A 25,341-nucleotide genomic window follows, 5' to 3' on the forward strand; every position below is an offset into this window, starting at 1 on the left:
GCTAAAAGACCAGGAAGTGCACCCTTCTCCACTTCCTATTGGGTATAACCCAAATACAAACACTAAAGACAATTGGAATTAGCACACATCAATTGTAAATTACATTCATATTCATTAAATCATGAAATGTCCATAAAAATTGGTAGAAGAAGCAGGGCCAAAGTCTTTCTTGTAGTTGCAAAACGTATTCTTTAATGATAGATTTGTTCAGTTGTTAAAATCCAGTAGTCACAATTTACCATTGATGTGCACTAATTCTTATTAAAACACTGGATTTTTTTCTTGAAAAGAAAAAAGTAATCCTCCCCTCGTCATGGGAGTCTTCTTCCATAGCGAGGGGAGCATTAGAACGGTTTTACTGTTCTTTATCACCAGTTTTTACCTGGTGGTTTGGAACAGTAAAAAAATGACTATATGTCCTCCCATCTAAATTGGGTGAGTGGACATGTAGCCATTTACCCGACAGCCCTTACTCCCCAGGGCTATATGAGAAATAAATCAAGGCAGAGACAGAGAAGTCTCTGCCGTTGTTAATCCTAAGGTCCACCCGCATGTAAATGTGGCGGGTGGAACTCTTTGTGGGCATACGTAGTATCCTCTCCACCATTATATGAATCGGGCCCCTTAGTTTTGCCCAGCCAGGTAGGAAATTCCAACATGGTAACAGACCCAGTAGATATTTCATTAATTCAGACTTCATGTAAATGGGGAAACTGGCTCCGAAGTGCGACTGCCTTTGCTGATAAAAAAGGAGTTTATAAGCATACACTCATGGATAATTTACCTTCCACATAGGATTAATATTTAAGAGAATTTATTCAGTTATTTTATTATAAATAAATCGTAAATCATATTACAATTCCAATGTTCCATGATGTTGAATTTTACAGTTTTTTTGCTGTAAAAATGTCTCTTGTGGATTTTTAATACTATTTCTTTTTAATATAATTTCCTTTCAAAGGATATATTTTAATAAGCCGCACGGTGCACTTTTTTAACGCATTGAACATTTTTAGGGATGCAGTTGTTATGACATAGCTCGTTTATTAAGGTTGCACCCAAAAAGGATCTGGACCTGCGATTGTGCCAGATCAAAAAAATTGCATATTTACAAAATATTACTTCCGCACCACAACATACAATTGACATACATTTGGTCTTCACCACTCGCTACAATGGAACTAATGATCAGCATCACTAAGCCTAAGGAATGTGACTTACGTTTTATGGCTGATATATGTTGTCTAAAGCTAGCTCACTTATCTATAATTTGCCTAGATACTTATAGGTGGAAAATCTAACACTTAATTGGCATTAATATTCCATGTGCCAAGTTTCTTTGTTGTTCGCCCAGCGAGTACAACTTTGGTTTTATCAGGGATTATTTCCATATAATTGTTCGAGCAAAAAATGGCAAATGCATTAATAAGCCTCTGCAGATCTTCTGCCATTTTGCTAAATAAAACAAAATTATGAGCATAATGGATAAAGGTAATTATTTGATCTGCAATTTTTGGCGATTGAGCGGACGCATGGTTGATACTGTTATTAAGATCAGCAAAAGTTAAACCAGGGGTCTCCAATCTTTTCAGACATATGAGTTGTTTGTGTTCATTAACAATCATCCTGAGCTACTAATATTAGTATAGTAATATTAGTGGTGTTTGCAAGATTACTAGCTGTGATCATTTCAGCAGTGCTGAAATGATCACCGCTTCAGCACAGAATAATGTAAAAAAGTCTTTATTAATTTTGAAATCATCTACATGGGTTATACAGAACAGCAACTTCAGTGCCCCAGCACAAAAGGTAATAATATGAGCTATAAGTGCCCTGATGCTGCATGATTTATCATTCATTTAGCAGCTTTTAATTTATTTTGGGTTTCTGAAAGTACACACATTTTGAATGCCCGCTTTACAATTTTGTTATAACCTTGTGTGTTGACTCTCGGGGCCCATGCACACCCTAATTGAGTAGAAATAGGCTGTCTTCCTGGAATCCTGCTGGAGAAGGAGAAAAGTTATGAGGCATGTAGAGTTGCCTTGCTAAAGAGTTCAGATAAGTACATCGTATGGAATACCAGTTCAAATAGGCAGTCTCGTAAATATGGACATTAGACTTGTGGAAGCAACTTAGAAACCCAGTTTCTAAAAAGGAAATCAGAACTAATCATGAAATTGAGTACATAAAAGGAGCATCTTTGTGAAACGTACACATTTATAACCTCTAATTTTTCAGCATGAAAAAACAATATTTCACTAGCTGCGAGCGCCCCAGTAGGCAGACGGCACACTTGAAGATACACGTATTTTGAACGCCAGGAATAGTAATATGTTTCCTGGGTAAATTATTAGTAAAGTAAAATATGAACAAACACACAACATGGACTATAACACCATAAATTAAAGATGAGTCCTCTTCACCAGATCATAGTGTGACACACATTTGTTTTATTCATTAGCACTCCAAAAAAGATCATATTTGCTACTCTTTGTCAAAAAAACAAAGAACAAGTAAGAGTAACATAAAAACTACAAAACCTGAATTGAAAGGAACTGCAAAAACATTACTTCCATAAACATGATGACTACATAAAGGAGTGTTGCAAACATCCCTGAAGACCAAGACCGTGCACATACACTCAAGCACCGGCAACCAGATCCATCACACTGATCTAAAAGGAAAAACAAGAAATGGCATGCAACAAATCAAAAATGCGTGGAAATTAGGCAGAAGTCTGTATTATGTAAATCTAAACAGTTTTGTCACTCCTGAGCAGGACCCTCAAACAATTTCATATGTGCAGTTTATTGCTAAAAGGGTACCTTTCTGTTTTAAGAGTCAGCAAAATGCTCACAAAATGATGTAACTAAGTCCAGAGAAATGCTGCCACATCACTAAAATACATGATTATTAATGCAAAGGTTTGGTAATATTTATGATCTCTAGTAACATTAACAGATACTTAGGTAAACAAACTCACATTGGAAGAAAGATAACAAGAGGAAGACCTTGGCAAGAAGCATATCACACTAGAATGAACATACAAATCTCAAATTAGATTCAATGTAAGATACTGACAATGGGTGGAATGGAATACAACAGAAGGTATCACCAAATAAAGGAAATAACGTTGTTCCATAATACATGTATTTCTAAGCAGAGTGAAATTTAATTATTTAATGGTGCATGGATTTATGTGTTGGAATCCTCAGTTCTTTGTTTACCTGCAGACTATCATATATTCCAACCCTTAGGTGCACGTTGTTGTTGTGGAAAGGAAAAAAGGTCCTTAAAAGATAATGGAATAGATACAAGTAATTAAAGAGAAAGGTGCACATATACTTGACAAATAACAAAAGATGAAGGGGTGCATATATATTTCAGTGAATGTTTAAATATTTCTAAATGTTAAGGTCATATATTACTTAACCTGCTATTCTAGCCAACAACAGATACTTGGTTTCGGGGATGAAACTTGCTTTTCTGATGGGACACTGCTGATTTTATGGTTATTACATACCCATTTACTTAAAGCAGGAACATTTGCCCACCTTGGACCTAGAGAGCCAAATCCCCAGCTGTGATGGAATCCATTTAAAATATTTCCAGTGACTTAGAAACAACTGCATTCTACCAAGTGCCATCTTCAGGCATCAGATTTTGCTTTTCGGGTCTGGGAAAAGATGCATCAATTCCACTTACGGTGGATGATCGCGAACGGTAAGGTTTCTGAATGAAAAGATCAGCATCTCCAGCTTTCAGCTAGTTTTCCTTTATTCGGTGTGCCCACCCTGGTATTACTCATGCCTCCTTGACTCTACTTCATGGTACCCCTGCACCCAGAGCTTATAGCCCTACATTTTGTCAGCTATAGCCACACCATCTGATTTTGTGAGGATTGCTGATGGTGAGGTCCTGCCAACGCTGTGTTTGATAAGGCAGGGAGAGAATATCCTGAGCCAGATGAAGTGGAAAGAGAGAACATGTTGATTAAGAGGTAGTGGAGAAAGTTATCAAACCCATGAGACATTGCAAACTTAATCATAGCTGGACTTTTACTATCTTACTCAACCTGGTTCACTGACACTCTTGACATATGTTGCACTTGGCTCCAGAGTTGGATATTTGTGGCATCTGCTTTGAGATTGTAGGGAAATGGATTATTATGCAGTGTCATTGTGAGAACTCACCATGCAGTAATGTCACAATCTTTATTAGGTTCAGTTAGGTTTCTTTAATAAATCCCTTATCTCAGCTATCAGTAAAGTTTGTGGCACAGAGCAGTCAGGCTTGGTCAAAGGAGCATGTGTAAGGCATTTAGATGTACCAAAATAGTTAATGGATATGAAACACAACACAATAAAAATCCGGCATAAATGTACAAAAATAAGGTGTATTTTTATCTTGAAATAGACACCAGAACGAGAGAGATGATTTTTAAAGGTGAATTCTTTTTTTAAGAAGGCAATAAGATGTAATCGGTTAAGCATTTTTCTTATCCAACTGGCTGGTGTACCTACTTCTCTTAACTTGGATGGACCACAATGGGGTGGGGGCCAGTCACAGAGACTACTTAGGTCCAGGCAGGCAGTTACCTGTCGCTTCCAGCAGTGTTCGGTTCCACAGTGTCTTTTCTGATGACTGAGTATGCTGAGATGCTAAAGATAAAGAAGAGATGCGTTGAGTTTTCTTGGGGTCACCCTGGGGTCCATATACTTCATGGGTCGTCTCCAGCCTCGGAATACGATCTCCCACAATGCACCAGGGAGTCCGATGCAGGTCCAGTTGCCACTGGTCAGCAGGTCTTCCTCTTACAGCGGTCTCAGTGGTTCTTTACAGGTGAGTAATATTTCTCTTTGGGGGACCACTGTACACTGTGACGTTGGTCACGGGCTCAACAGATTTGAGGGCTCCTCGTGAGGGTCAAGATTCGGTCTCCCAACAGACACTTGGCATCCAGCGATGGGTAGTTGTTCCTGATCAGTTGAGCTCTCGTGGAGTGTAAGTCTCTTTGGCTTTTACTGGTCCTGAAGCCTAACTGGGAGCCAGCCACTTAGCCCTTGAAGTCGCTCCTTCCATCCCGACACAAGTGAACCAAAGGACAGAGGTTATAGATGTCAAAGGTGTGTTGATCAAATGCAAAAACTATAGTGGTAGCAGCCTTTTAAATGAGGAAGGATGGCCATTTTTGAAGTCTGGGTTTTCATACCTATTAGTTGCTAATTAGTGCCTTCTCACTAGCAGAATCATTTAATCAAACTTTAGTGGACAAATGTAGCCCATAAAAACATGAACTTCCGATTTAAAACAGTCCAGATTGAGACATCACATCCAAAAACAATTTTAGCCTTACACAAACTAGAATGGAGATTCTAGCCCTTCACTGTTAACAGTGAACTACTGGAAAATCTACATTTGCAGTAAACCTTTACAGATTGAATGTCATGGACACAATTCTGCCTTACGTAAAAGAAACCGATATGAGTTTGTGTTGCTGTGATATTTCTTGCTCATTGGTATATTCATATTGTAACTTTTATCTCTGCAGGTGTTGATTGTTCACACAAACTATCTTTCATGTCTCGTACCCAAATCCTGCCATGTTTTGGATCTCGCAACATTAAAGGTAACCATCTCTACCAGTACTGTTTGCAAAAGAGTGTGAACATTGTTCAACCTCGAATATCAACTGCTGCAAAGCAATATTTCTACCGTTTTCCCATTTGAGTGGCATAGAAATAATTTCCGTTTAGTTAGCAGATGTGGCCCAATGTACTTTTTATGCATGTTATATAGCAGTCTGTGTTTTTTTCAAACCCACTGCTTTGTGACATGGACTACATTTTAACCTGCAATTAATATACAGATCAGTTGCATAGCAAAATGAGCATTCAGTAGTTGTTGGATAATTCTGCCTGATTAATATGAATAAGGCGGGTTGCCATTTATGACTCGTACCAAGTGCCTGTGAATACAGAGATGGAGGCCTATGAGAAACATCAGCACTCCACCCCATGCAATTTGTTTATATCGGAGTGATTCCTATGTCCCTTAAAAGTGACAAGATGTTCCAAACAAGCATTTGCAATGCAATAGGTCTCATTATTAAATTTAGAGCTATTGGCATTGTAAATGGCAATGCCCTTTATTTATGTTTTTGCTTTTAAAACCTAAATAAAAGGCATTGTCATTTACAATGCTAATAGCTTAAACTCTCGCAAAAGTGAGACCTATTGCATTGCAAATGCTTGTTTAAAGGACGCCCCAGACACTTCTTCCCCAACCTACCAACCTTCAGCGATAGGACAAAACTGCAAGCTTATCTTAGCAAGTCCATACCTGAATACAGCGTGCTTCGAAGACCAGCACATGCGCTGCTCAGGATCGACCTAAAAAGTCTCTGTTTTAATAGCATTATACAATATGGTCGGGTATACAGGAAAGAGCTGGCAGTGTTGGATAGTTGTCAGGGGCTATTCATTCGTTTTTGTGTTAAGCGCTACACATGGAACATTGTTTAATGTAATTGATACCTAGTGTTAATTGGTCCTTTTTTTCAGTGACTTTGTGTGCATGCGTGCGTGTGCATATATGTATGTGTGTGTGCGTGTTTATGTGTTTGGGTTTGTTTGTGTGTGTTTGTATGTATGTGTGTGTATGTATGTGTGTGTGTGTATGTATGTGTGTGTGTGTATGTATGTACGTGTGTGTGTGTGTGTAGGTGTGTGTGTGTGTGTGTGTTTCTCTGCAGATTATATGTTCAAATCTCTGCTGGGCAGCCTCTGCCTTTCATCCTTTGGTGTCATTCTCCCTCTGACACGTCATTGGTTTCACACGAGTCTCACTGTGGTGAGAGTGCTGCAGGAGAGTATCAGGGGTACTGGGTCTCTGGATGACAGTTTGTGTGGAATAATGTTTTTACTACAAAAGTGCTTTAGACCGATGACCCCAGAGCCTGCTCCCTTCCAGTGTGTGGTGAGATTTCTAGAATGTGGGGGCTCTGAAGCGACAAGTGACTGTTTCCCTGGTGATTACTATGTGTTACTTTGAAAATAGGGACGGAGGAGGGGGAGACAGGAAGAAGGTGGAGGCAGGAGAAGAGAAACAGGCAGTTAGGGAGCCATGCAAAACTAGAGTGAGAGAAAGACTGGCAAGCAGGGGTGGGAGGGACACACTGGGAGGTGGGCCACAGCAGCCACAAAAAGGGCCGAGACACATCAAAGGAGAGACATGAGGGATGCACTCAAGCAGGTCAGATAGAGTGATGGAGTGACCCAGCAGAGAAGAGGAGGAAGGGAAGGCTATGCTCGTGGGAGGCAGAGGCTGAAAATTGACAGGAATAGATGCGATAGACAGGGATGGAGAGAAGTGGGCACAGAGAGTGAGAGGGAGTGAAAGGGAGCGAGAGGGAGGGTGGGTTTGGAGAGAGGCATGTAGCCATTCAAGTGCAAAAAGTCAGGCTTAAAGTTAAAAACAGGCACAGGCACACGCACACCCCGATACTGAGGGGTTTATAGAAAGGCAGATTGCGAACAGATCAGAACAGAGGGAAAGAAGTACAGGCAGATAGAATGGCAGTGAATGCAAAGGTATTGAAGGGAAGACAGCACAGAAGCGGAACGAACAGGGCAGAGAGGAGTGGGAGACAAGCAAGAGCTAGAGGGAGAAGGGGAAAGCAAGCAGAAAGAAGAAAATATTTGCGTAAAGAGGCAGTCAGACTGGACAGACGCTTAGAAAAAGACGGACATAGAAGAGAGAAAGGGATAAGCGGGAAGATAACAAGACAATGGATGAGCTATAGGTTCTACTGATGGAAAGGAAATGCAACTAGACGATCCCTATAAAAAACGAGTTTGCCGTTTTAACAAATAAAACGAAGGTAATTTTACCTCGTATGCTCAGAACACAAGACACTTATCACTAGAACAGACCGGCAGGGAAAGCAGGAAAAAATAAACTAGCGTGGCGTGCACAATCCCGGGCGGAAGTCAGGCAGGCCGGGGGCGGGACGTCAAGACACACCGGAAGCCCAGGCGGGAGCCTACCCAGCACTGGGACGTGTGGGCAGGAGGAGAAGGACGGCTGGCGCTAGCGGGGCTCCCGTGAGGTGAGAGAGCCCCGCACCGAAGGAAGAGACTGCCACCGCCTGCAACGAGCCCTCGCATGGAGAGCTAGAGACGAGTACCGTGGGGGCCTTTGCTGAGCTGCGAGGGCGGGGGGCATGTGTGTGTGTGTGCGCGTGTGGCGGCGGGGGGCTCTGTATGTGTGCATGTGTCTTGGAGTCTGTGTGTATGCGTGTGTGTATGCATGTGTGCGTGTGTGTTTAAAAGAGGCCGATGACTGTGGGGGGGAGGGTGTGTGTGTGAGCGAGCGAGTGTCTGTCTGTGTGTGTAGGCGCACGCATGTGTGTATGTGTGCGAACTTCAAGAAATCGGAGCCCGGGGATGTGCACGGCGCGGGAATTGCTGAGAATGTGGACGGAACCGACGTGCGCGTTAACGCAGGCAAATCCAGCAGCAGAAGCGCGTGCCACCCTCCTGTCCCTAATTCCCCCGAGACGGACGGCTATACATCTCTAGCTGGACGCATCCTTCGGATGCTACTCCAGCGAGACCTAAAAAGTGGCATGGTGCAAGGTGGCATTGAGAGAGCATGCAGTGATGGTGTTAGATCACACTTAGTATACACTCCGTGGAAGTGTCTCATTAGCACAGTTCTAGGGATAGGCTTATTTGTAGCATGTGTTGGCTGCAGATACACATTATATGCATACTCCTGCCATCTAGTGTTGGGCCTGGGCTCTGCAAGTTTTTTTTCTCAAGGAAGTTTTATGATTGGTGCCGTACGTTATTTCTACTCGCTCTTGAGGTAGTGCTAATGTTCTGCGGCTCCTTTGTTAGAAAGTTTTTTTCCGCCATCAGGTTTGGATGGACTGCATCAGAACTCTGCAGCATTCGACGCCCACACGGCCTACGGTAAAGAAAAACATTTGACCTGATATCCAGTCGATGACACCCAAGAATCCTAGGCACTAGGGACCGACTGCCCGGTAACCAGTACACACACCTGCCGAAAATGGCGATGTCCGAGTGATTTAGACAAAGAAGGACTTCTTCTGACTGTGCACTTAGTGCAGGCCAAATACTCACACTCCAACATAAATGAAGCGTGTAATTTTTGCCTTTATCCAGAGCACAAAGACTAGTGCGTAGCTTGCGCTTTGCTCATAAACAAAAATACACTTCGGACCCATGGAGATCGGTGCAAGGCACACAGCAAGGTAACTGGCGGCCGAGGTAGAGTTCTTGCACGACAGTGACGTGGCTAGCGAAGCAAGTGCTCCGGTAGGAGGCAGGCCCGGTTCTAGAGGGTGGGCCGGGTGGGCCAGACCCACCCAAAAACTTGCCTGGCCCACCCAAACATGAAACTTGGCCCAGGCAGTGACATCAGCAAGGCCAACAGAAAATGGCCACTGCAATTTAAAACGTTCTCTGAACGTTATTTTCCTTCTTTCTTTAGGAGTTGCGTGATTGGGCCTGGGCTCGCTCCCCCAATCACGTATCTGCATCTCCTATTAAGTGGGTTTTGTCCCTGCCCACTCGTGCAGGTACAATAGGGGCATTGCAAAGGTGACAAATCCTTTTGTTGGCACTGGATTTGTGTACCGTCCTGCTGCGTGGATATTTCATTCTTTTCAGCGCTGGTGAAGAGGATGAGAAAGCTGGGGTTTTAATCTAGATTTTCGTAACCATCTCTAGAACCCCAAACCCGGTCGATCAAACTTTTTCCCTGTTCTAGAAGTCTAAAGGAAGGTCTTGCATTGATAACTTTAAATCGCTTCCACATAAATCCAAATGAACTCAAAGGACCACTGACTACCACTGAAATTTTTAAAGATTTATTACAAAGCCAAAAATAGTTGAACATACAAACTCTCAATAAAAGGTTGAAAAAGTAAACTGGCACTAATACAAACATAATCCTACGCAAGATCCTTAAACGACTCAGGATAAAAAGCAAAGTCAAATCGAGTAACATTAGGCAACCAAGAACAGCCCCAGCTTGGAGTTTAGACTACATTTACAAAAGGGAAAAAAAAGAAACGATTAGTCTGTCCCTATGCTATTCTAAAGTGACATCCCTCCATAACATTCCCATCAGACAAGAATAAAGGTGTCAGCGGTGAAGACTTCCAAAGAAGTACAATCGCAACTTGCTAAGCCAATAATCTACCATCAAGCTCGTTCTAAGATGCTCCTTCTACTCCTCACTCTACCTAAGTTCCCAAGACGCTCTCTCTACAGCTTACTACATCCTGCTCTGTCAAACCCCTCTCAAAATCTGCTCTCGACCCTCGGGTGCTGTCCCTAATACAAAATCCCAAAATCAATCGACACGCCCAGAGGTACGCCCCTCTGGCAGGTGAAGATCCTCGGAGTTTTCCAGCATGGCACTTTTCCATCCAGCGTCCGTTGGTGTGTCCTTGGGTCCCAGGCACCTTCTCGCTAAATGTTCGCTAAATTCCCTGGCTGCTCTTCATCCATCCGCGCCCACTATCCTAACTCCTAAACAACGGTCCCTTCTAACTAACGAGCCTTGTGGCCTTGCACCTGCAAGCTAGAATACATGACAACATATCTGCAAACATTCAAAGTTACAAGTTAATATTTTGCTGAAGACAGCTTCTTTCCCGAAGAGAGATAATCATTCCTTCTCGACTAAAGCTAAACTAAGACAATACAATTAGGCCTCTACTGGCTTCACAATGGCCCAGGCCTTTGCACTTTTAAACTCATTTCTAACATAACAATACATTACATTTCATTACCTGCATGTTAATTCTACAAGGAAAATCCTTCACATTAAACTCCATGTTAATCTACTCATTAATAAACACATGTATTATTTCACTAAAGCACATCATTGTTAATACATTTCACATAGGTTACATTCCTGCATTAGACAACACTGCATTTCGATTAAGCCCATTAATCTCTAATTAATAAACACATATATCATGCTGTTTCTCAACCTAATGTTATATGGCTATACTACATTAGTAGGTCCTCTAAATATGCGGGTGCTGACTACTTGAGAATATGGTGCACCCCTACAAATTTCAAAACAACATGGCGCTCTCTCAAGGAGTTTGTTTATGAAGTTTAATTTTCCTGACCCCTTTAGCTGCTTATCAGATCGGGCTCTGACAGAGTTTGTAAAGAGCAGGTAAGAGAATGTGTGGCTATTGTTGCGTTTTTTTTCCATCTGTGAGCAAGCCATACTTTGTGTGCTGTGTATTTTATTTAAATCGTTTGTTTAAATCGTTAGTATCATTATCATGACTTGTTCTGCCAAGGAGGTATGACAACTATTAAAATGTCCAGATAACTCTGGGGATTAATGATCCTCTTGGAGAGAAATCTTTTGTCTGTTTGTAGTGTTTAAATGCAGAAAAACTGTAGTTAACGTGGATAGATCAGTGGGTTACTGCCTATGTCACAGAGATCCTTTGATTACTTGCAGTTCAGAAGTTACAATGCTAACATAGGACAGTGACCTATGGACTGTCATCTAAGAGCTGCATTCAAACCAGAATGGTATAATTCTTTTTTCTATTGCTAGTTAGTTCACATTTTCCCAGTCTATCATAATTCTAATGTTGAAATGAAGAGTTTTTTTGGGCATTATACATTCTAATCAGTAAAGCCAACACCCAACCACTGGGGTATGCTTCAAATCCTGTGTTTGTGCTTCTCCAGACCTAACCCTCTTAAAACATATTGCCCAACAGTATGGATGACATGTGATTCCTACACCTGGTAATCCTCATTAATTTACGTGACAATCCCTATAGGCTAATGTACATACTTGTATGATTCATTGTCTCTGCATAATGTGTGGGTGATGTAAAGTACTCTGACACCCTACACTACGAGTAGCGCTAGACAACAAATAAAATGCATACGAGAGAGGGGCTGCGGAGAGATGATGGGCACTGTTGGAGGGTGGCTATGAGGGAATCCGAGGGGGACATCATGGGGGGAGGGGCTATGGAGCACTGATAGGCACTGGTGGAGGGTGGCAATGAGGGAATCTGAGGAGGAGATCATGGGGTGGAGCTACGGAGAGATGAGGGGCACTGATGGAGGTTGTTTGTGAGGGAGTCTGAGGAGGAGGTCATGAGGGAGAGGCTATGGAGCGATGAGGGGCACTGGTGGAGGGTGGCAGTGAGGAAATGCGAGGAGGACGTCATGTGGGGGAGGGGCTTTGGATTGATGAGGTGACCTGGTGGAGGGTGGTAGGGAGGGAGTATGAGGTTATGGGGGGAGGAGCTACAGAGTGATAAGGGGCACTGGTGGAGAGTGGTAGGGGGTGAGTCTGAGGAGGAGGTCATTGGGGAGAGGCTATGGAGCGATGAGGGGCACTGGTGAAGGGTGGTAGGGAGGAAGTCTGAGGGGAAGGTCATGAGGGGAAGAGGCTACGGAGAGATGAAGGGAAGTGTTGGAGGATGGCAATGAGGGAATCCGAGGAGGAGGTCATGAGGGGAGGTGCTTTGGAGCGATGAGGTATTTAGAAAGGACAAGGGGACCCGATAATTGGCTAGGGACCACGGGTAACAATTCTATTAAGAGGAACAATGGTCCTTCACAGACTGAAGAATGAAAAACGAAAATACAATATAGGCCACAATAGGTTACTATATGAATCTACAGTCCAGCCGGACGAGGAGTTTTATTCAACAATAGTTAAGAATATAGTCAATAATTCTGAAACAACGGTTTCTATGATAGGGCACAAGCCTGTACCCTATATAGGAAAAGGAGTGTGTAGAACATTACAGATTAATCAAACAAAACATATAAACATAAATACAGTCAAAAACTTTGAGCTGTAGTCACTCGCATGTATTATATTATGCAGCAAGTTTAACCAGAAATAGAAACCACACAAGTTAGACACAATGGAAAACTGTGGTGCTATTTACAAGTGTTGACGTTTCGATCCCATCGCTCATTAATTCTCGGGATCATCATCAGGACCAAATAAATTACATTTGCCTGGTAAAAGTAATAATAGCCCGAAACAATTTTGGGCGCTTGCTCCAGCCTAGGAAAACGGCGCCGTAGCCGCCAGATGGTTGCGCTTTTAAGAACCAGCCCAATTGCGGCAGGCAGGTAGAAAACCTTGCTGTAGAGGGGATTTAATCTCCCGTAATATCCAGATAGTTATGAGCTCCCGGGGATCAGGATTGCTGGTCTCTAAGGCGAGCCTCAATTTTTGATGTGGAGTGCTGGAAACCGCAACGGTGTGCTGTCAACGTCAATGGCACGATGACTTGAGACAAGGAGACTTTATTTCAAGTAAGTTGGCCCTCAATGTATCGGGTCTGGTTATGACCCGGAGAGCGGCAGTTTTGTATATTTAATTCAGGAGTTTTTTATATCTGATTCTGAGGTTGTCTTATCTTTTAGAACCACGAACCGGAAATGGAAGCATGTAAGTCTTGAAATCGAGTTATAGCAAATATTCGTTTTTGAAAAGCACTAGTGGCACAGGCAACATCACAATATCACACCTTTTTTACATATAGGTTTGGCACCACGAAGCACTTGAACACAAGTTTGCAATTGCTCACCACGGTACATAAGGGCTTGCATCATTATTGACAGCAATACAGATAGTTATGATTGTAGTAGATGATAGATAAATGTTTTGTGCTATTATTCTTTGATTTGTAGTGATGGTCCCTGAAGAAGGTCCCCCAGCCCGAAATGCACAGGAGCGAAGCAAGGCAATAATGTTTCATTAAGAGAACATGATTTTGGAAACTCTTGTGAAAATCGAATGAAATGACTAATACATTTCATTAATAACCTAAGAATAAGTGGAACAATAAAGAACATTTAAGCAACTACACATACATTTTTGGAGTCCTAGTTCTTTATGAGGAGCCAAATGAGTGCCCAGGGGGATGCGACTAATAACATGGGATACAACATTTATGGCGAGGGCAGGTCATCAGCGATAAAGCCACGTCGAGGACTACAGATCTTCCCTCGGTACATATTCCATGCCCCCAGATTTGAGACCACTTCCTGGGGCGCAACCCCTCGCAATATACACTGTCTTCTCCCGAAACATACACCTGTTCATGTGTTTCTTCCATTCTGTTATGGTGGGTTTGCGGCTTCCCATAACTGAGCAATGTTCCTTTTTGCCACCATGAGACCTAGTGTTACCCAGATCATACCCATTCTGTTTGTCCGTGGGATTTCATACATTTAAGAGGCACCTCTTCGCTTCAGGGCGGATAACTAATCCCAACACTTTGCCTACTACTGCATGTATCTGGTGCCAATACCTCTGAACCAGATCACATTCCCAGAGGATATGCATGAACGTTCCTTCCTGACCACACTTTCTCCTGCAGTCCCCCCCCCCCCCCCCCCCCCCCCCATGTGGACCAGACAAGGCCCAGTAACGTATATTCTGTAAGATTTTGAGCTGTACAAGTCTAAGCCTGACTGAAATATCTACTTCCCTTGGGGAGGGTCAGACTCAGTTCTTAGCAAGAAAGGTGGTCTTCCTTGTAGCAATAATATCTCTAAGAAGGGTTAGCAAAATACATGCACTCTCTATTGAAGAACCATACTTCCATGCATTCCCATATAAGGTGTGTTCACACACAAAACCAAAGTTCTTACTTAAAGTTATATCACCTTTCCATTTAAATCAGATTCTAGAGTTACCAGTTTTCTTTCTAAAACCAGAGATGATTGCAGAGTGTGTTTTACATAGATTTGATGTTAAACGGGCACTTCTGTACTATTTGGAACAATCAAAACCCTTCAGGAAAACCAACTGTTTGTTTCATTTGCAAATCCACATAAAGGAAACACTATTTAAAAATCAGGAAAAGCAAGATGGATTATCAAATGTATCCAAGTTTGTTATGCTAAAGCAAAACTAACATTAACAACTATGCCAAGGGCTCATTCTACATGAAAAAAAGCAACCATATCTTTTTAAGAGAATATTCCCCTCAGTGACATTTGAAAAGCGGCAACATAGGTGACCCCATACACATTTACAAAACACTATTGTGTGGATGTTAAGCAAGACAAGTTCTAGTTGGACAAACAGTCCTTCAAATATTATTTCAAACAAGCGCACCATCTCATGCCTAAAGCCACCCAGAGAGGTGTACTGCTTTACAATCTATACATAGCATGTGTATCTGCAGTCTGCGAATGGAATATGTTACTTAACCTGTAAGCATCTATTCAAAGTGTGTTCAAAGCATGTGGTGCTGCAGATTCACATGCACCCTCCTGCCTCTCCGGCAGGTATTAGATGATGAGAAGAATACACACAATTACAGCATGTTTAACAACAAACTGTAATTTCGCATGCTATAGCCTCATTCCGCATATGACAAGGGGGGAAAACATTATTTGACAAAGGAGTTGTTGAACATGTGCAATGCCTCGAGGGTAAGGAGAAATGACACTGATCATAACTCTTCCATCAGAAAAATAACTTGCAGAGTCTGGGCCCAATACTAGATGTCAGGAATATGCTTAGCATGCGAGTCTGCAGCACTACACTCTACGAGTAGATGCTTACAGGGTATGTAACATACTCCTTCTAGGCTTGTTGTTGCTGAGAAGGACGGATGGTTGGAAAAGGCTGTGATTTCTTAGCCCATTTTCTGTTTGCCCTTAGCCGCCTTACATCGCTTATTCCTTTGTCTCTTTAAGTGGATTCCGATAATAGGATGTTAATGAGTATTGAGATCCTTATTGAAGCAACTACCAAAAGTTATTATTTCGGTTGGAAGGGGAATATTAAACCATGTTGTTGAGTTTAAGATCCTTAGATTAGGACAATTTGCGATGCATTTAGATTTTGAATGTTGCTATGATGAATAAAACATTTAAAAATCAATTAGATTTACTAGGGGCACTTGTATTGCAGATCAGTCACACAAGTTGTTGTGAACAGCGCTGGAATACATAGACCAAGAGTGCAACTTTATCTTACCATCCTTTTCTGCTTCCCCATGTTTGAACTTCATCCCAAAAAATTCATGGTGGGATCTGGTGGAAGCTGTGCTATAACAGTCCGACATGAAGAGCTGTATTGATCTTTCATATAGCATATAGGAGTCCATTCAGAATTTACCCAGAGCCCCTAAAGTATTTATCACTCGTTTAGGAATTTACCTGTGCCAGTGTCATGACGCGTTAATTCATGAAAAATTATGGAAATAGATTTGGTGTTTTGTCTCGGTGACTAATCATATTCTGCCTGCAGCAAAAAATAAAGTTTTCTTGTGACCAAGGACTCTATAAAGAGTGCACACTCGTTTCTTGACAGGTTTTAGATCTTCACAACAATCAGATAACATCCCTTCCAGATGACGTTGGCCAGCTGTCATCCCTCCAGGTAAAATGGTGACTGTTCATGTCATTGTATTGCTGCTCCTGCTTGATTAACCTGCCTCATTCTTGTACACTACAACCGAATAGAGAGTTGACAGTGGAATCTTTTACTATCTTTCACACATTATATAGACCTAATAAGCATCTCCTAAAAGCCAAATTCTCAGAATCCTACAATGCTCTTTTGGTGGCTAAAAGTTATATGCACAATTTAATTCCACCTAAAAGCTTCTTTTCTTATCTTTAATGTTGCACCCCACTTCATGTGCAGGTTGAATTGGTGTATTGCTAAGTCAATACAGTGAGTATGAGTATGAAATAGTTTATCGCAATTGAAAAAAAGTTTCTTTACAATAAGAATTCAGAAACATAAATACTTTAAAATGTTTAAAATGAGTAAAAGAAGACATACATTTTATAAATTGTAAGACTAATAAAATCATGTAACTTCAAGGTTTTAGCTGTGACAATAGATGAGAGCTAAATATTTCACCAATTTACCAACAAATCAATACATAATAAACTGAACTATGATTCGGATAGTGGCTTTAACAAATGCCTCTTTTAAATATTTTCTCCTTAGACCTAAGAGGGACAGTCATAAACAAATTAAGTGCTCTATCGAGTCGCCCTTAAGTCCCCACAATTTACAACCATTTAATTATAAACATTGAACATTTCAAGCACCATCAAATGTGCAGATTGGAATGTAAGATAAATTAAATCTTAGGTACTATCTTTTACAAGCAGTCTTAAGAAAATAAGGTAAATAATTTTGCTTAGGATTACATCAGGAATCAATAGTGTAGGTCACATGCTTATAGGTCTGAGAGGAGATGATCATTTAGTTTACTACTATTCCTCAGATTCGTTTTTATTAGTTCTTTGGGTTTTGATTGGGGGGAATTTATCAAATCTGTAAATGGTGAATGATTCTTCATGATTATTTTTTTAACCTTTGTGAGGTGGGCTCGTTTAATGATCTTCTGCTTGGGTTAAGTTCCTTGAATATCAGCCATTTTATGGAATTATCCTGGGTGAGGATCAGTCACAAAGTTTAAGGGAGCTCCCGCATGAAGGACAGGTATAGAGTGAAGCGAAAGCTCAAGGCATATCTTACTATGAGGTGTGGTTGAGTGTAGATTTAATAATGACCTGATCCACTTCATGTACATTTTATTCAATGCCAAAATTGCTTTATTATTTAAAAATGACAGAGGCATACAAAAGAATAAGAATTACCTTTGCATTAAAGACTTTTAATGATTGTTCAATGGCTTGACCTCCATGGATATTAGAAAAACTTTTTATGGAGTTCACCACAATATTTGCTTTTCTTTCTTTGTTTGAAATATGGTCTGTCCAAGCTAACGTGTTATCCACGATCAGGCTTAGGTTGTCTTAATTGATTACAGGTTCAAACTAATTTGTTAGCTACACTCAGCCTTTGATAATCTTATTTGCTTGCAGGTTCAATACAGCAACTTTTTTTCCATCTTAGCTGTTTCTTCAACCTTACAAATGTCATAATTTTTGTTTTGCTCAGGTTGATTTTCAGGTCATTTATATTGTAGAAGGCTGTGTAATTGAGATTGCAGACCAGAAGGTGAAAAATGACAATGTTGTTCACAAAAGTTAATATGAGATCAACTTCTTGCTGAGCTTAAGCGAAAGACCCTCTGCATTGTCAAGGTATAATGATAGGTCAGATTGTAAAAATAAAAGAGCACAGGCACTAACATTCAGTCATGCTTTATGGCATTCAGGGTTTTCATCTTTGGTGAAACTGTACTCTCAGTTAGTTTTAGTTAGTGCCTTTCATGTAAGGCCATCGAGAAAAGCAACAACGAGAGATTCATTCCCCACTTTATTTTCTCCCAGAGTATGCCTCATCTAACCATATTGAAAGCTGACAAATTAACCATAAAGCATACAAACAGTAGGAGGTGTGTTCTTATGGTTGAATTTGCTAACAACTTCAATGCAACAATATTCTTTAATGTAGTGCAGCCTGGCTTAAAACCAGTCAATTAAAGGGTAATAAATTAGAATTCATGGCCCAGTCAAAGATTTTGTTCAACAAAAGTTTTCCCAAAAGCTTCCCTTTGGCATCTAAAGGTAAAAGGGCAATAAGATAGTAATTTTTAGAATCATCACTGGCACTTTATTTATTATGGATTGTATGAATAATGGATCCTCTCCAGGACCGGGGAATTTGCCCTGTATAGGATCATTGAAAATATGCTTAGGAGCCATTGGCTCAGCTGGTCAGGATCTAGTTTTAAAATGCCCTCGAAGATTTGAAGGTTTTGATAATTGCACAGATTTTATTCATCAAAATTACTAGGTCATGATTTACGTAAGTCAAAGTGATTGGGATGACGCCTATATTGTTTGCATAAAGATCATTAATATGCCTGTGCCATTTTTCAACAGATACGGAAAAATTAGTTGCACTTCTGTGAGTTCTGAAGCCACGGCCAACTAACATGTAGAACGCTTGCTATGTACAATTGAGACCAAATAGCTCCTTCACGTGTAATCCTCTATTCCTATATTTTCTTTTATGGTGTCTTTTTTCCTTCTTTGTTCACATCCAACAATTTGGGGGGGGGGGGGGTGGGAGTTTAGAGTGTTCAGGTCAGTCTCTGATGTGCTGTTTTTTCTAAATTTAAGATTTTATCTTGTTCATTTCAATCTAGCTGAGTTGTAGCATAGGAGTTTTAGGATAAAAACTAAGATTGAGAATTGTTCTCAGTCCTTACGCCATTCATAAGATTTATCGGTTTACTAAGGTTCAGTCGTGAGGTGAAGAATTCTTGGGATTCTAGCTGAGAGAATTTTGAATTAAAATTACTGTCCCACTTTATTGTTCTTTAGTTTATCTGAGTCATGAAAGTATTCCATAAGTGGGTGTCACTTGACGAAAGATAACATTTTGACCTTAAGGCGACATGTTGGGGAATATGGCCTTTCTCATTCCTGAGCATAATCTGGAAGTCTTCACATAAAGAAAAATGTAAAAAATGAAGATGTGAATAATCGATAATGCTGTTTGCAATCAATGCAGTGCTGCAATGTAGACTGGACTGAGGACTGACTTTTTTATCCCATTTAAAATGGAAATATCTACCTGTGCATTTTGTGGTATGCTCCTTCCTTCGACGACTGAATTAATTCACTTTATGGAGAAATGTGGTGTCCTTCCTCAAGCCCTCATTACTGCAGTTGTTCACATAGCCGAATAATGCTTTATCCTTAGATGTATAAGGGTTAAATAGATTTTCTCCTCTAAGTGATATTTTTTTTCTCAGATAAGCGAGGGCCAAAGTGGTTCTGTTTTTCAGACCATGAGTTTTCTTCCTACATATGAACCTCTGAAGTGATTGTATTAAGTAAACAAGGGCAAGGCAGTAACCTTTGTGTGATTTTTCAACATGTTATTGGTATTTTAAGTACAGATAAATACTCATAAACTTTGTCTCTACCACATGTAAACAGGAACATTCAATAAAGAGAAAAGTTCCTATCACCGCATCCTGTCCTTCACATCAGATGCTATTGTTTAGGTCTGTAGCATCCCTGTTGCATATGTACAACATGTGCTTATTTTGTGATTGTTAGAAATATGGCTAAGCTGGTACCTAGATTGTCTGTCTTATTTTCGAATACCACACCCTCCTCCATTTAATGGAGTTGAGTGTAAGATAATTTACTTTTATCTCCCACTGGATGGTCTGCAGAAATGGCTTGGCAGTAATGACAATGAACCAGGGTTGTTGTAGTTCAATCATAGGCACATCTTTGTCTCATTGTTATATGAACAAAACAGAAGTCCTACAATGAGCCTGATTCATAAACCTGTTTGTGTGTGTAAGCGTGCAGCAGATGATTAGAGTAGGAAAACAGCCTAGCTGGTACTGGCTTAGTTTTTGTATCCTGATTTCAGATGATGACTAGCAGCAGAACATTGCGAGGCCAGTTGAGTGCCAAAAGCTCAGAAAGGTAAACAAAATAGTAGAATGACTAATCAAGAAATGTCTGATTACAGAGTCATCATGGCAAAAATATAAACGTTTAGCAATGACAATCTCATTTCTATTATCATCTGTGAACATATGCTATGCATAGAACTGATTCATGGAGCCAGGCCCATATGGTCTATCTGTTTCTATCTTTATGTATAACAAAACACACCCAAATGCACCAGCGTTAACTAGTATAAGAAAATATACCTAAAACAACTGTTTATGACTAGTAATGAACATGAAAAAGTATGCCTTATATGCAATGTGCTTTCTGACCAAGCATTGTTTCTCTCATAGGTGTTAAATTTGGAAAGAAACCAGCTGTCGTTCCTCCCGGACTCTATAGGTGAACTGGTGCAGCTCCAGACTCTCAATGTAAAAGGTATGAAAACTTTCAGAAACTTTATAGTATTATCTTCTCAAGTTTCAAGGTAGACCAGAGAATGTGTACTGTAGAAGGGCTTGATGGTCCGTATTTCATGACAAATTGTGTATTACACAGGAGACCAGAAATAGGAACATTTCCAAGATACTGCATATAAGAATCTATCAGTTTCTACATTCTTCATAAAATAATTTTGAGAATCTGTTTTGTTAGGAAGAGCACCAGAGACTCGTGCTTTTACGAATAGTGATTCTAAGACAGGAAGTCACAAGCTTATATACATTTATTACTTGTAAATATTGTTCAAGAATATATTATTTAATTCATCATATAGGTCAATTAACAATAGTTCTGAAATTCCTATCCACATTACCACAAGTGATCTATTTTGAAAGTTATTTTCTATTTTTCCGTTCTACCAACATTAATTAAAACAATATCATACTTTATTACAGAATTATAGGAAAGTGTCAGACTTCTGTTTTATTTCTCACTTTGTGGACCCTTTTATATTACTTGCATGCCTGAATAATAAGTATGTATCCTCTTTCATTTATTATTGCTTATTCTTCCACAGACAACAATTACATCCATTATAAGCCTAAGATAATGTTGATTTACCCTGAGTAGCTATTTGGGACACTATAATTTACTATTTTCTACCTTCAAGATGATAGAATTATAATGTGAAAATGTATTATTCAGATTAATTTATATCGGCCTTCACAATTAGCAATAAGTCCTCTCTATTAGCAAACTATTATATTTTATTCGTTTCTATAAGACAGATGTACATTTTAGATTCAGGAAACTAAATGCCTCATTACCAATCGAACCTCGGATTCTAAACAAACATTCTTCCAGTTATTTGTTGTACCTCATAACAGCTATACACTTAATCTTACTAGCTGTTCTCTTACATGTAACTGACATTGCATTTTTCCAACTAAAATATTGATATCAAGTACAACAGTGTTACTTGCTCTCTCTTCCAGGGGATCCTCGTTAGTAGTCCTGATGGCCTAAGCACTAAATAGTCCCGCCCACTTGCAGGGATCCTGAAGCACTTTAAAAAGTATGCATATATGTATAACAAGAATTTGTACTATGTTTGCAGCCTAAAGAATGCTAAAAAAGGCCAGATTTAATTGAATTTATGTTTTAAAAAGAAGCCATTTGCATAGACATGTGTCTCTATAAAAGGATGACCATAGAACATCTTTCACAAACATTTTTACAATGGAAAACAAAGGCAATATAAGACATTGTTAGTCAGTAGGCAGCAATACAAAGCATAGACACTGGGCCTTTAAGAACCTTACAGTACATCCTGTATCCCATCATTCCTCACAAGTCACAATTAGGTCAGTTCATTTTTCCATCCCCAGGGAACAGGATCCTGGGGCACTGAGTGCTACCTTTTGGAAATCTTTCCAAACCTTATATTTAGATTTTTCACTCAATGTCTTTTGTCATTTGGGACAGCTAGGCACCCTTTTCTGACATAAAATGTATATTTTTTCCTATTAAAAAAGCCTTCACTGTTTGTGAAGTGCCCTTCCTGTGGGAAAAAGAAGGCACAAGCAGACCCCCCTACAGGCTCTGTATCTGTATCTGTATCATGTGTCTTCCAGAAAATCACGTCCCTGATTCCTGCACTCAATGTTAGTCCTTCTCCAGAAGACCTTTGAAGGACTACATGGAATGCAGTAAAGGAAGGAAGAACACTCTGCCAAATATTCTAGAACCAACGGAGTAGGTCAGTCTTCCCTAGAGGCAGATCTAAGGAGAAAAGACTTCGGAGGAAGAGACATCACTCCCGTTTGTTGTTGAGAAACATGATGTTGAGGAGCATAGGGTTGAAGACCAGTAGCATACCTATTTGCTCGGCGTCATCAGGTATGCCATCAAAACACTCCATGGTGAAAGAACCCCGAAGGTCGCAACCGAGAACACAGTTGACATCGAAAACACCTCAATCCATGGTAAGACCACTGATAAAAGTTCTGAAGCAGGTTAAGTTGTAGAAGGAGCTTTAATAGTACAACCATCAACAGGAGAATACAGCAACTGACTCTTGAGGAGAAAACATAACATTCTGATAATGATGTCAAGAAGACAGAGCTGGTAAAGTTCTATTAAAGGGATAGTAACCACAACACATCCCCTTACCAATATAAAAAAAAGAACAGAAAAGTAAATGGAAAACATTTCATAAAATCAAGGACAAGGGATAAGCAATGCTTAAGACATAACATAATCATTGAACTTCTGAGGAAGATGTATATACCTCCTAGGAACAACACTCTGATAACAAGGAGAAGGAGTAGCACTGGGATTACAGGAGGAACTGGAACTGGTATTGAAATAATTTCTAACACCATCGCACCTGGATAATCTAGACATATTCCAAGTGCAACCATTGTCCAAAGTGACAACGTTTTTTCTGATGGAAACAATGGTGAAGATTAAGATAAATCCAAGTCCAAAACGAAATTCCAATGGTAGGGGAGTTGATGGTTGTAGGTGCTTGTCCCCAATCAAGCCTTGACCCTCGTCGCCAGTGATAAAAGCTCTGAAGCAGGTTAAGTTGTTGAAGGAGCTTTAATAGTACAACCATCAACAGGAGAATACAGCAACTGACTCTTGAGGAGAAAACATAACATTCTGATAATGATGTCAAGAAGGCAGAGCTGGTAAAGTTCTATTAAAGGGATAGTAACCACAACAACCGCCTTGTCAACATTGAAACAACCTCTGCTGATGTCAAGACTGCCTCTGTCTATGCCGATACCACCTCCGTCAACGTTGAGGCCACCCGCTGCGAGGCCACTCCAGTTGAAGTCGAGAACATTTCAGTCAACGTTGAAGCCACTTTCATCGACGTCAAGACCGCCACAACTTCGACATTAGTCATCACAGCCGCCAAAAATGACATCTATGGCAAAATCTTTGTCCCCATCTATGCATCGATTTTCTAGATGATCACAGGAGCACCATCCGAAGAAATCTGTCACTCCAGTTTCCGGCTACTCCTAACTTAATTCTCCATCACGTCACATGTCTGATATAGTGCTTTTTGGTACAGCTTCATCATAGGGAGCCACACGACCCAATTTTTTTCCAGGTTCAGTATCCTCTCCTAGACCATGGGTACTCACAAACTTTCTGTCTGAGGCCAAAATTACAGTGTGGTGTGTGGCCGTGGCCCGCACCGGTAAGGGTGGGGTTAGTGGGGGCAGGGGTAGTTCGGGGGTGGGGGAGCTACAGTAAAAAAAAAATCAAACCAGTTTCAAAACATTAGACAATGCAACAATGCTGTATTTAAAAAGCAGATGTAACTACAAAGAGCACATTTTAATAATACATTTTTATTAGCAGACAATAGCAATCCTAAGAGGCATTGCATAGCTTCATACACACTTTGACCCCATTCCATCACAGTCTCTCTCTCTTTCTGTCATTCATTCTCTCTCTCTCTGTCAGTCAGTCTCTCTCTCTCTGTCAGTCTCTCAGTCAGTCTGTCTCTTAGTCCGTTTTAGTCAGTCAGTCTCAGTCAATCAGTCTCTCTTAGTCAGTCTCTCTCTGTCAGTCAGTCTCTCTCTATCTTAGTCAGTCAGTCTCTCTCCGTCAGCCAGTCAGTCTCTCTTTGTCAGTCAGTCTCTCCGTCAGTCAGTATCTCAGTCTCTCTCTCTCTCTCCACTCTCTCCACTCTCTCTCTATCTCTCTTGGGGGCCATGGGTACATTATCTGCAAGGTCCGCGGGCCTCCAAGAAAGGCATGCCAGGCCGCTTTCGGCCAGCAGGCCATACTATGAGTACCACAGTCCTAGACTATCACTTGGAATATACCTTGCTTCTCCTTCTGTCCCTACAAGACCACAAGACAGCTCACATTGAACTCATGGTCATCGCTCTAGATCTAGAAACAGACCTAGATCTCAAACAAGATGCAGAAGACACCAATCATTTCACTCTTGATCAAGTAGATCTTGTACAAACCATCATAGAAGGTTGAGAGCCCGATGCAGAGTACTGTTCCCTTCATGGAGAACCTGCTCAAGATTGTCCATCTGAGATTTTTCTCCGACCATCGCTAACACATCTCCAGCAAGGGTTTCTCCAATTGATGGCTTGACAACTTTTGAAGAGGTGCTTGTAAGAGGGGCATCAAGGCAAACATTCCTATGCCAGCTCCCACTGCACCTACACCTGTTATCTTTGATACTCTACATCAAAGAACGTCATCAAGATCTCTAATCCTTCTGGTCCCGGGACTTCTTTAGCCTGCAGTGCAGATATTCCTGACACCTGTTTCTATAAGGTTGCTTCCATATAGACTCTTGAAGAAGAAGCCTCCAGACTAAGATCCTTTCTTTCTCAGGGCAGATCCACCACCGAATTCAGTAATTGTGGCTGCAGCAAGAAAGTCACACATGGTAGCACTATATCCCATACCACAGGATAAGGAGAGCAAA

At 40.7% G+C, this 25,341-nt stretch overlaps 1 protein-coding gene across 1 annotated transcript in view; it reads left to right on the forward strand.

The window, feature by feature from the left end:
* Positions 1 to 25,341, forward strand: part of LRSAM1 (leucine rich repeat and sterile alpha motif containing 1) — a 331,526-nt gene that overhangs the window by 103,915 nt on the left and 202,270 nt on the right. Inside the window, exons 5-7 of the mRNA XM_086921200.1 lie at positions 5,555 to 5,632; positions 16,387 to 16,455; positions 20,777 to 20,861. Of these exons, the coding sequence (XP_086777326.1) occupies positions 5,555 to 5,632; positions 16,387 to 16,455; positions 20,777 to 20,861 (232 nt within the window). The remainder of the gene's footprint in view (positions 1 to 5,554; positions 5,633 to 16,386; positions 16,456 to 20,776; positions 20,862 to 25,341) is intronic.

This window comes from Lissotriton vulgaris, chromosome 5 (assembly GCF_964263255.1).
Source record: "Lissotriton vulgaris chromosome 5, aLisVul1.2, whole genome shotgun sequence".
Lineage (NCBI taxonomy): Eukaryota > Metazoa > Chordata > Amphibia > Caudata > Salamandridae > Lissotriton > Lissotriton vulgaris.